Source organism: Trachinotus anak, unplaced genomic scaffold (assembly GCF_046630095.1).
Source record: "Trachinotus anak isolate AG129_WGS33_773 ecotype Australia unplaced genomic scaffold, CSIRO_AGI_Tana_v1 ptg000016l, whole genome shotgun sequence".
Classification (NCBI taxonomy): Eukaryota; Metazoa; Chordata; class Actinopteri; order Carangiformes; family Carangidae; genus Trachinotus; species Trachinotus anak.
Window position 1 is genome coordinate 8,075,100 of NW_027273867.1, and position 12,132 is coordinate 8,087,231.

Sequence of the window (12,132 nt, forward strand, 5' to 3'; positions counted from 1 at the left end):
AGTAGTGGAGACGTGTCTGTGGACATCCTTCACTGCGGCGTCAACTTCCAAATGAGGGAGATGTTCAGGGGCCTTCTGGTTCCAGAGGTTGTCCAGTAACTTCAGTGGCCATGGGTTAACCTACTGTATGAACATCCATCATGATTAACTCTGTGAGCCGTATGTCCTGTGGGAACAGCGCAGATAATATAATAATTGACTCTGGCTTTTATTCCATTTCCTTCTCGCTGAGGTAATGAGATGCTTTTTTACCTGGGGCGAAGCTGAGCGCACACCTTGTCATTCATAGCTGACTGAAGCCCATGAGCCCTGCGCGCACACGACCCCGCCCCCCTGACTGTCGGGGACGAGCCCCCCCCCCCCCCGGGCGGAAGTGGGTCCGTGTTTCCTCAGTGGGATAAGAGCGGCTTGAGGAGCTGCAGCCCCAGCGCACACCTTGTGTTGATGTTGACGTCGATTCACTTTGTGAGTAAACAACGGCCTTAAAAACCACGGAAGGGACGGAGTTGCAGGCCACACGGTCGCTGGACCGACTTCTTCCCGGTTATACGACACCCGCTCTCTCGCCGCCGCCGGAGCAGAAACCTGCGCATTCCTCCACGCAGAGCGCCGGAGAGGGAGACCGGCCCACGGACTGGACGGGGAAGGGGAGCTGGAAGCGGCCTCCTCACACGGTGGACCGGTGAATTCACCCGCAGAGGCTGCTCACAGACCCGCTGCCTGATGTTTGGGCTCTCTCCGTGTTTGTTTCCGGTGCCCTGACGACCCACGCCAGATCGCTGCTTTGATGAATAATTCACGGACTACCGAGCGACCGTTGGCCGCGTCCGACGCCGCCTGAACGGACCCCGATGGTGGACTAGAGAGAGAGAGAGAGAGAGGAAAACCCATCGAAACACAGCGACGACACGGCCTCAAATTGAACTGCGGACAAATTCAAAACAAGTAGAGATATTTTGGTACTCGTCCGGGTGCTGGTTCGAAGCGCGGAGCCCCGTAGTCATGTTGCCGAGTCGGTGGGGGAGGAGAGACGGAGCCCCCGGTAGTTCGACGCCGATCCAGTGTCACTCCAGCCTCGGGTTTACTTTATGAGCCTCGCCGAAGCACCATCGGACACTTTTCTCTCCTCACAGGCGCCAACATCGTCCATCCTCATCTTGTTGGGCTTTATTGAAAGAATTGCCCCTGAAGCGCCTTACACACCTGACATGATCTGAACAGCCTAAGATTTTTTTCTTCCTGTTACCTCACAAACAATATCTTGAAGAACTACTTTGAAGAACTGGAACCTCCTTGTTTTGCATCAGGTCGGAGTTATATGATACAGAGAAACATCTTTATGTCGACGAGCACCGACTTTATTACCTCATGAATCTACCTCAATTAGCACATTATTTTCTACACAACACGACGGGCCGATGTGTCCCCAGATGAAGACCTCACCCTCGCTGCTGCGCCTCTTGTAAACTCAGCCTGTGTTTCGGTGACGCTGCAGATGGCTTCGTTTCCAGACTCGGACCTGCAGACGTGCCCGCTCTGCAAGGAGCTGTGCGGCTCCTCTGCTCCTATCTCCTCCAGCTCGTCTACCTCCTCATCTTCCTCGCATACCTCGTCCTCCTCCAGCCAGACGACGAGGAGACTCCACGTCCTGCCCTGCCTCCATGCCTTCTGCAGGCAGTGCCTAGAGGGCCAGCGCAGTCCCGGGGACCCGCTGAAGCTGCGTTGCCCCACCTGCGACCAGAAGGTGTCCATCTCTGAGGCCGGGGTGGACTCCCTGCCGTCCTCCAACTTCCTGTTCAGCAACCTGCTGGACGTGGTGGTGAGCTCCGAGGAGCAGATCCAGAACAAGAACGGCCACCACCACCACCACCGGGGAGGCTTAGGTGGAGGCTCCTCTGGCTTCCATCACCCCCATGGAGGACTGCTGCATCAACACCACCTGGGAGAGCCTCAGTGCAGCTCCTGTGATGAGGAGAACCCAGCTACCTCCCACTGCCTTGACTGCCAGGAATATCTGTGTGACAACTGTGTGCGGGCACACCAGCGGGTGCGGCTGACCAAGGACCACTTCATTGAACGTCTGGGAGACAACCTCCACCTGGGCCGGATCAACGCCAACAGCAACCCGGGCCAGCCAGGGGTGTCGGTGTCCCTCGCCCAGTCCCTGCAGAACAACTTCGCCCTGCTGTCCCTGTTCCAGGACCGCATGAGCTTCTGCCAACACCATGACAATGAGGTGAGTAAAGCATAAGAACAAAATTTAGACCACTGCTTCTAGAAAGACAGAAACAGGTCTGTGTAAGTTCCTTCATATAAATAACTCATTTTAGAAACCGATGGACAGCACATGAATGTCACACACAAATACTTTGAGGTGTCCTGGCATCTAAACCTACACGACTGGTCTGGTAATGTTGGAAGTGTAATAACATTTCATTAAGCGTGCACACTCACACACATTCGCACACACTGCTATAGTGTGATAGCATTATGTGTGTAGTACAGAACCATACTGGGGGCCATATGGCCTTAGGTTCAAAGGGAGCTGAGTGGCTCTTCACCTAGTTCCCTGGAGACAAACAGGCACGTGTGCTGAGCGGGATTTACACACACACACTGACCTTACGTGCACACACACACACACTTATAGGCATAGACACATGCAGTCTGGTTAATCTGTACCACACCATCCTTTTGGGGCAGAGAGAGGCCCCTGTAGTAACTGCACACATGTTTCTATGACTGTTAGACGTCCTATCCATGGACATATTATGGAGATCTAGCGTTTCTCTGATAATGGGAACGACAAGTTGGAACTGGGGACCATGTGATCTGAGAAAAGTAAACTACAAAGGCCTGTAAAACAGGAAACCAGCTTTTTCTAGGTTTAGTCATATGGTCAGGAAGAATAACAAATAGCATAAGTTGGGGGTCCTGAGATGTCATTGTTGAGGCACTTCTGGTTTCTGTTGTCGAGCTGAAGGCAGTTCTCCCTGCTGCTGGAGAACACACTTCTTGGCCAGAAGTGCATGAATGGAAAATATATTTTGTCCAAGTAGTTCATTTAAAAAAATCATCTGGCAAGATGAAGTTTGTAGGTGTGGTCAGTAAAGTCAGGAAACGTTGACTGCTGAGATCACACAGTATATTTAAATGCACTGTAATAATTCAGTTAATCAAATAGTGTAATACTATTGCAAAAGTTAGAGCTATATTAACTTTTTCACATTGACATTCGCATTAACAGACTTGGGTTACACATCAATATTTAAAGTTGCAGTAGTATGTGTACGCTTTATCACCTGTTCACACACACACAGTGAAACACTGGAGACACAGATGCCATTCATTGTTAACTGAACCTCTGAGAGCATGCTGGCACCCAGTGACACAGGGAAGTGGAGAAAGCTTCGACTTCATGAAAATGTTCTCCGTGAGACCTGGTGATAACTAATTGCAATTATTTTGCTTCCCTCGTGAAACAGAAGAAAATAGTTTTCTATTTCACTCCACTACATTTTTCAAATTTCAAAGAGCAATTCATGGAGACACACAGGAGGCTCAGGAAATGAAACCGCTTTGTCTTGTGACAAATGTGTGAACAAAACAGTCCAGTCGAAGCTTAGTATGCAAATTAGAGGTGGAGTTTTTTTGTAAACTAACAAAAGTTATGTTTACATTTGGTGATTATTTACCAAAATGCATTGAGGGTATCCTTGAGGCCTAACAAATGTGTAGATGGCATTTCCTCCAAGCCAATTTTTTTTCCAGCACCATCAGTCAGATAGTGTGAAAACCAGCAGCAGGAATGCGTATCCACCCAAAACGTGAACCCGCTCCTTAATGCACTGCTCAACAGCACTACTACTGGTCAAAAACTGCAGGATTAACGCTAAAGACGACCACAGGCTTGAGGTTTTGTGAGAGGCAGGACAGCGCGTGCTACTTTGAATATGTGTGTGTAAAGTTAAATGTGGATTCTGTACATGTGCCATGGAGGGATACTGAGTGAACCAGATGCAAAGTGTTGGGTTCAGGAAGAAGCAGGGTTGTAGGGCTGAAAGAAAACACTTTGGCCAACAGTGAACCAGTTTCCGTGGAACAACGCAAATAACGTTTATGTCGCAGTTTTATCTTATGTTTCCATTTCTAAAATAATGCACCAATGAAGGTCTCTTGTGTTATTAATTATCAGGCTCTTCTTTCATCATTGACTATCAGACAGGTGTTTATTAATAAATTGGGTTCACGGTTATTTAGTGTTTGTTAAATGTGCTGAATGTAAATAAGAATGCAGCAATATCAATAAATGGCTAATTCTGTCTTCAGTATTACCAATATAAATGAAGCACTCAGTTACCCCCCAACCCCCCAACCCCAGCCCCCATCCACTGCCAGTAAATAGGTGGGTTCGGTTTTCCAGTAAGGGCTTTACTTCCCAGTAATGCCTCACTCACTCATGGTGCTTCAGCCCTGGGGGAGGGAATGACACAGGAGAAGCCTTTCTTCATGTTTGAGTACTGAGCAAGCAGAGTCATTGTCCATCAACCGGCTTCACATCCATCATATGCTGAAATTCCTCATACATCCAGTCAGTCCTTAAGACCTGTTTTGGCCTGTTGGCACTTTTTAGGATTTTCATATTTGATAGTGATGTGTGGGGAAATCCTCCATCCTAATCCGTTTACTCCTGTTAATCCCCAGTTTGTTTATCCAGTACAAATTTGCCTAATACTCAAGTTGCCATTGCTTAGTTTGCAGTGGAGTCTTTCTTAAAACTTGTTTATTTAGTAAAATGTTATTTCCTCAAGTTTGAGTATTGACATCGCTGTTGTTTTAGCCTCAGAGTCCACATTGTCTCAAACGGTTGTTACTATTTTGAATACTATTGTCCAGCAAAGCCTGAAGAGATATTTTTGTCACTTGGTTTATGGGTTGTAGGACTGGTTACTAGGGAGGAAACAGAGACCTTTGCTGTAAGAAGTGGTTTATTGCACACCAGGAAGGGATCACATGCCAATTGGCTCTTGTGTTGTTGCAGTGGTATTTGTAATTGCAACGATCATTAGTTTTTCTTTCCTATCTGCCCATTTAATCAGGGTTGCAGTAGCACAAAAACAGTTGGCTGGTTTGTTCAGTTATTCTCCGTAATGTTTTCTAAATGCATGTGTCGGCCATCAGCTGTAGCATATGCTCTGTACTCAAGTGCGACTCTTTGACACAAGACACAAGGCGCTGCATCCGCTGTTGTCTGGGCCGACGTCAGCTTGGTGTCATGGCCTTCATACCAGGTTTTTCCAGGAGCCAGGGTCTGTCCCCTCGGCAGTTTTATCTAAGCCTGCCAAAGAATTCCTCCTCTCTCAGGAGATCAGTTGTGGTTTCTGCTTACCATGAATGTCACAATACCAGAAATTTGGTAGTTGGTGCCAATGCCATTGAAAACGTTTTGACGACACGTTGTTAATATACAGTGACCAACCCATCCTGTCGTCGTGGTTGTTACTGTGTTTGCCCTCTTCCCTTTGCATCTGACATCAGACTTGAACGCTTGTAGAGTTATTATGCTGCTCAGTTGAATACTGGTTCTCGAGACATCCCTTCTGCTTACTTCTCAAATACCTGTGCAACAGAAAGATTTTGTTTGTTATGTTATTGTAGAGGTTCTGTGTCTTGTTTAACAAAAGACAGTGGAATAAAAAAAAACCATTGTAAGTGAGGGGCCAATTGAAATGCTGAGCACTTACCTCTTTAGGAGGATCTTATCAGTGCGCAAACAGGAGTCGGAGACAGATGTCATGATTTAGTTCACTGAGAAGAAACATAGCACAGGTGTAAGTAATAACATTAGCAATGGCTGTGTTATATTTAGTTGCTCCAGTTTCCTGCTTCTCTACATGTTTGGCACCATAATTAATGTTTTGAGCTTTACCTGTGCTTTACCTTCCAAGATGTCTGTTTTGAGAAGGGCCTCTAATGATGAACAGAGTCAAACTCGACAGTGTAAAATGACATCTCACTATCTGGCTGACAGGCGGACTCTGCTGATAGCTCTGCGCTGTCGCTTCTGGCAATAGTGACACATCACTGTTAAGTCATGTACATGCCATTGTTGAGGCTAATGATCTCTTACTGATGACTCCTAAATTATGCTCCACATTGTAGCAGCCTGACTAGTCGTTAGCTCCACAGACTGACATATACTTAGACACCAAAATTAGTGGGTGTTCTTTGAATGCAGGTAAAACCGCTAAAAAGGCGATTTACTCCTTTTACACTGCCGGCCAAGTTTGCCTGAGCGGACACACACAAGTGCAGGAACCAGTGTCATTGCATGCAGGTACAGAGCACACATGCACAGACGCAGGGGAGAAAGAGTGAGCTGCTAGCTGCGGTGTGGGCTGGTGAAATGGATCTGTAGCATCTCGTCCCCATGTTGATGCTCCTGTCAAACACTTCGATCGGTGATTGTGTGTTTTTAAAACTAATCTCTGGGCTGCAGCTAGTGACAGTGTTTCTGGTTTAACAGCACCATGCTGGGCAGGTGACTGTGTTTGTGCTCTGAATGACGTCATAGCACGGAGAAGGGGGGGGGAAATTAGCGTGTTTACCTGGGTGTTGTGTTTACTTCAATGCTGATCAGAGCCGGAGCCAATAAATACCAGTCATTGGACCTGGGTGTGAATGCTGATTGTAGCTTTTTCCATTGCTGTTGTTCGCGGGTCTTAATTGGCTGAAATAACAGTTGCCAGTTCAATTAGTGTCACTGGCAGTTGGCTAAAATAGGATACTTGTTCTGGTATGTAAATGCAAACATGAGTACTCCTCTAATGATTCTGGTGAGTATTGGAAGAAGTGGGACAGATTACCTTTGTGAGTAAAATCCCTCTTTTCAGGCTGAACCTCAGCTGTAGTGGAGAGAGAGGTGCTGTTTTTACTCCTGTGGAGGTTCTGCAGGGGATATCACATTTATTTGCTTTGGCTTGAGCTTTTCTCCAATTGTGTGCACACAGATGCATCATTTTGGAGTTGACCCAGTGTGAATTCAATTGAAGATCATTTGGGAAAGACAAAGTATCAGAAATTGCAGAAGCTCAAAAAAGCCTGCAAGTGAAACAAAGGGCTTCAGTTGGAAGATAAGACCTCCTTGGGCAGCAAAGAGAGTCAGCTACACACTGATAAGAATAAATAGGGTATGTGCACACATGAGTGGATATGTTGGCCTACTTAAACAGCATGAATGTCAGTTGTTAGTCATCTGAGGCACCGGCAGTCAGACAAATTCCACGCTGTGTCTGAAGTGGAAATGGAAAATTGGATTACATCAAAGGAGTGCCCTCTGCTTGCTGTGATGTCCTGCTCCAACATACAAATACGCACACAGCTCCATCTGAGAGCCAGCTAATGGTATGATAATCCTACAAATTGTCACTCTGTGCTTTAGATTAAATTGTTGTTGCCATAGCTACATGCCTGGCTGTGCACATGCATGGCCTCCCAGCAACACACACACAATATGGTCTTTATATAGTGGGAAGGAGGGGGTTACTAGACTAAGACTGACAGTGGACAGAAAGTGGTTGCTGGGCAATGAGTGCCTAAAATACATCGTGCTATAAGAAAGAGGTGAAGTTGAACGAATTTGACGGCCTTCCAGTGCTCTTGCATCTCTGAGTCCCCGGGGAGCATTTTAGTCGAGCATTAAAGTAAGGAAGACAGTGACATGTTCAGTTGCAGCAGGAGGTCTAAGAATTCTGTTGTGAATTATCACACATTTCCTCCATTCTTCTTTTCTTTGTAAAATTTTACTGCTCTATTTTTCTAGCTGTGTGGAGGAAGACTGTCACTTAAAACACATGCTGGGTTGGCTTTGTGATCATTAGTTTTACTCCCCCTCTCTGGAGCTCGCTACCAGAGAATGTTTGTAAGGAAACCTAACCCAACACTGACGCTGATACAAGGCCAGAGGAATTCCTGTAACTTGAGTTTATACCTCCTGGGTACTCTGTTCCCCTTCTCCCTCTCTCTCACACACACACACTAGGTATTTCCTCTGCCGACTCCTGCCTTTCTCATCAGCGCTCTCTGGCTGCTCTGTGTCAGGGACGATGGACATTATAGATGCAGAAAGCCTCCTCAACATGATTTAGCAGCTGTTGCTGTTGAGGGGCAAGTGATTACATTTCATCACTCCTGGAAGTATCCGTGTGAGTGTGTGGCAGCAACGTTTTCCTTTCCAAGAGTATCTCCCATCTGTAGGTAGTTATCCTCTGAAGAGGATTTTGTGTGTGTGTGTGTGTGTGTGTGTGTGTGTGTGTTTCCACGCAGCCAGCAGAGTTGGATTATATGAAGTTGGACTTCCAGGGTTTTAATGCGCAGCATGTGCCCAGTAATTAGAGAGCATTCCCAGTTTCCTGTGTGTTGTGAACGTGTTTCATGTAGGGTAAGGGGGAAGTGTGTATGTGTGTGTGTCCCAGCTTTGATGTCCATTTGAGGACTTTAGGCCACATAAATTTAATGGATAGAAAGGAAGGCATTTATCACATTCTCTTTGACAACAGGATTTAAAACCCATTCAAAAGCTGGAACCTGCCACTTCCTACTCAGTGGTTGGGCACAAATGGGGTTTTAATTGGCCATTATTTGACCTCACTCAATGAGATTGTGCTGTTAACACATTTATCGTTAAAGCTCTCAACCTTGTTTGGAGGGACATTGCACAGCTTCCAGCCATAATTTGTCCAGCCGAAGTGGTTTTGTAATATTAGGCCAAGACTGTGCTAATAAACAGTTGGCACAGTTGCTGCAGTTTGGGTATGTTTTGCTCTTAAACACCAGGCTGCACAGAGAGCCATACCACTGTGTTTGCTCTACATTCTTCTCTTTTAGCTCTACGTTTTTACAGACCATTATCTAATGACTACAGTTTTAGATTTTCTATGTATTGTTCCTAATTGGTGTCTGTATGAAAATTGACTAGATTTGTTTATTTATATAACACATTACACTTAAACGGTGCTCTGACAGACAACAGCACTGTAGTTGGTGTTACCGGTGTTATGAGGTGTTCAGGGACACACTTATTACATAACTTGCCCAATTTTTTAAATAGACCTAAAGCCCATTTGGTTCATTTTCATGTATCAGTGGTAGCGCCTGTGTTCATCAAATAAAAAAACTCAAATTTAGTGAGACGCTACAATTACAAACTGAAGATTTAAATCCGCAAAATGTCGGCTTTAAACCCAACAGCAAAAGGGACCCTGATAACAGTAATGAGGCAATCTGCAAACTTGTCTGATGAACATGGAAGCATCTGGAGGTAACACTTCTACTCTACTGATACTGAGCCGACACCTCTTTTTTTAATATATTTTATTTCTTTGGATTTCAAACATAACAATTACTAAGAACACATAAAAACTTAACAAACAAACAAGCAACAATAGGCCTGGACATGTACACAAATCAGACACGTACATATGCAAAAGTTGAAACAACATCAGATAGCTGCCACTTGAGTGTAGTGCTTAATAGTGCCATGTTCAGAGTCTCTGGTAGAAGCCATGGACAGTAGCCTTTTCCAGGTGGGCTAGGAGGGGTCCATCTGTATAAATGAGATCATGTCAGCCATCTTTGAAAGGAAGGAGGAGTTGGCGATTTCCATTCACGTAAAATTAAGCGTTTGGCGCAACACATCTTTTCTTAAAATGTCTGGTGTGATTGAATGAATTCCTCAGTTGGAAAATTTCCTCACTGTGGCAACCTTAGTAACTTTGTGCTGTAAATGTAAATTCTGCTGTTTACCTCAATCGTCAGGATGCAGGATTTCAACTTCAGTTGGAAAATGTTGTCTCAGTGTATTAAAAACCTTTTAAACTCGTGGATGTGTTCCACAATCTGGCCTTTCTGGATTGTTCATTTTCTCACTCGTATCTGAAACAATACTCAATAACCAATGTTGTTTTTGGTCTGAACATAAATTCTAAACTCAATTTTGTCAATATATACTACAGTTACATAGCAGTTTCATTGATCTAAAATCTACACAAGATTATAATGATGATATAAGTGTTGTGTAAATATTATGTTATTGCTGATCATTCATTGTTTCCTGACACACACCGTTGTTTCAGGAATTTGTACCTGGGTTTTCTTTATATTCTGGGTAGTGCTACATGTGATAGTATTGTTGTTGTTGTTTTGACTTGCTTATGTAACCAGGCCCTTTCCTGTGAAGGTCATGCTCTTTAGGCTGCCAAGTTGGCATGCCAGCAATGCACATGTGTGTGTGTATATGTGTAATAAACAGGCGATGAATATACAAGGTCCTTGCCGTACAAGACAGAGAGTGTTTGTAATCTGTCTTGTGCACGTGCTGCTTATGTTGACATATATGAGTAATCGACACAACGATGAGAGCTTGATGTGAGAGTGCGGTGGAACGGGAGGAAAAAAGTGCTGTGTTGTTAGGGATCGAGGGTCATTAAGCATGTGGTTTGTTTATTATGCTCTCAATGTTACAGTAACTAAGAATAGCTGGTGTGAGACAGTACAGAGATCTGTACATTTGTTACATCTCAGCTGCTCCACATTTCATTCACGCAGCTTCTCAGTTTCATCCCTTGTTTACTCGAAGCTGTGGCTCCTTTTTTCTCTTCTTCACCTTTTTATTATCACGGAACACCTTTTACCGTTTCCTTAGATTTTTATTTGCCCCCCTTTTCTTTCTTTTTTTCTTTTTTTTTTTTCTTTTTACACACTACTCAAGTGTTAAGCACACAACAGTCGGTCACATGCTCGCTTGGTAAGGAGGCCAGCTGACTGTGGTTTGTTTTCCTTCTCTGCAGCGGGGCCGTCCAATCGGATTGCCGGCTCACGGCCACCGCCCCCCCTTGTCGTATCTGGCAGAGTTTCAAAACATCAGCAGGCATGTCCGTGTGAATGTTGTGTCCGTGGCAACAAGCCAACAGGGGCTGCTACGAGAGGGCGGGGCAGTGGCGAAGGAGGAAGGAAAATAGCAGTGAGAGGAGAAAGAGAGCGATGGAGGGAACAGAGAGGGAAGGAAAAATCTATGAACAAGATATGGAGGGTGTTTGGAAAAGATGAGAGCAAGCGTCTGTGAGCTCCATAAAAGGAGCTTTGTCTGGCAGATGGATTTTCTGGGATTGTTGGGAATGTTGGGATTGGTTATTCCACAGATTATCCATCCTCGACACACCAGACTGGCTTAGGGCTGGTGCTGTCTATTTGGCCCTTCATAAATACATCTTTGCTAATCTTCCCCTCTCTTCCCATATATCAGATGCAGCATGTTGAATATTTGCTCACTGACAGTTAATTATAACAGGAAACGTTCTTCTGCGGCCAAGTCCACAGTATGATCACTGTAGTATTTTTTTTCATAGAGGAAGAATTTTTTTTCTTTTGTGTGTGTGTGTGTGTGTGGGGCACGTGTCAGAGTTTTGCATTCATCATCAGATCTCCTAAAAGCTTGGCAGTCTTAGTTGACATGGCTTTTACTTTAATTTATAGGTTCTTCAAAATGTCAACATAATTTGTGATGGAACTCTGTCACAGGATGTAAGATAAGATCAGTCCCACAGACATGCAGAAATTGGCACGTCTGGTAAAGGGTTTAAAAGCTGGTTTAAATCTGTATATGGAAAACAGCAGTATTTACTGATATGAAAAAAGCTGGTGTCATTGTTGTGTTTGAGTATTTATTAAAAAACTAATTGGATGGTAAAAAGAAAACCCTCCTTTCTGGCTTATTATGAATCTATGTGAAAGGTGTTTATTATAATGAACACTTCATTTTGAGTGTGACTAGTTATCATCCAAACACAATCCTCTCTGATAGTTCTCAAGGTTGCATAGTATGAAATTCTGTCCTGACCTGGCATGATTCAGACTGCGGTTTTGAATGAGCCAGCTGCTCGGTGGCCAGCAGCTGCACAGGAGCTTGCAGGTGAAATTGTGTGTAATTAAGTACTGGTGAAGTGGGGTGTTGTAAAAGTGAATTCAGGCTCAGTGAATCTATCCTACTCTGTGTAGATACATGTCTAACCAAGCAAACAAACAGAAAACAAAGGTCATTATAAAAAGGTAAACTTTCTTTGTTGAATCTGTGTG

General features: G+C 44.7%; 1 protein-coding gene across 1 annotated transcript in view; it reads left to right on the top strand.

Annotated features, from left to right (window-relative positions):
- The first annotated feature begins 372 nt into the window (after positions 1-372).
- The window catches only part of trim71 (tripartite motif containing 71, E3 ubiquitin protein ligase), a 35,796-nt gene continuing 24,036 nt past the window's right edge, over positions 373-12,132 (top strand). Inside the window, exon 1 of the mRNA XM_071500356.1 lies at positions 373-2,236. Coding sequence (XP_071356457.1) covers positions 1,496-2,236 — 741 coding nt within the window. The 5' untranslated portion in view covers positions 373-1,495. The remainder of the gene's footprint in view (positions 2,237-12,132) is intronic.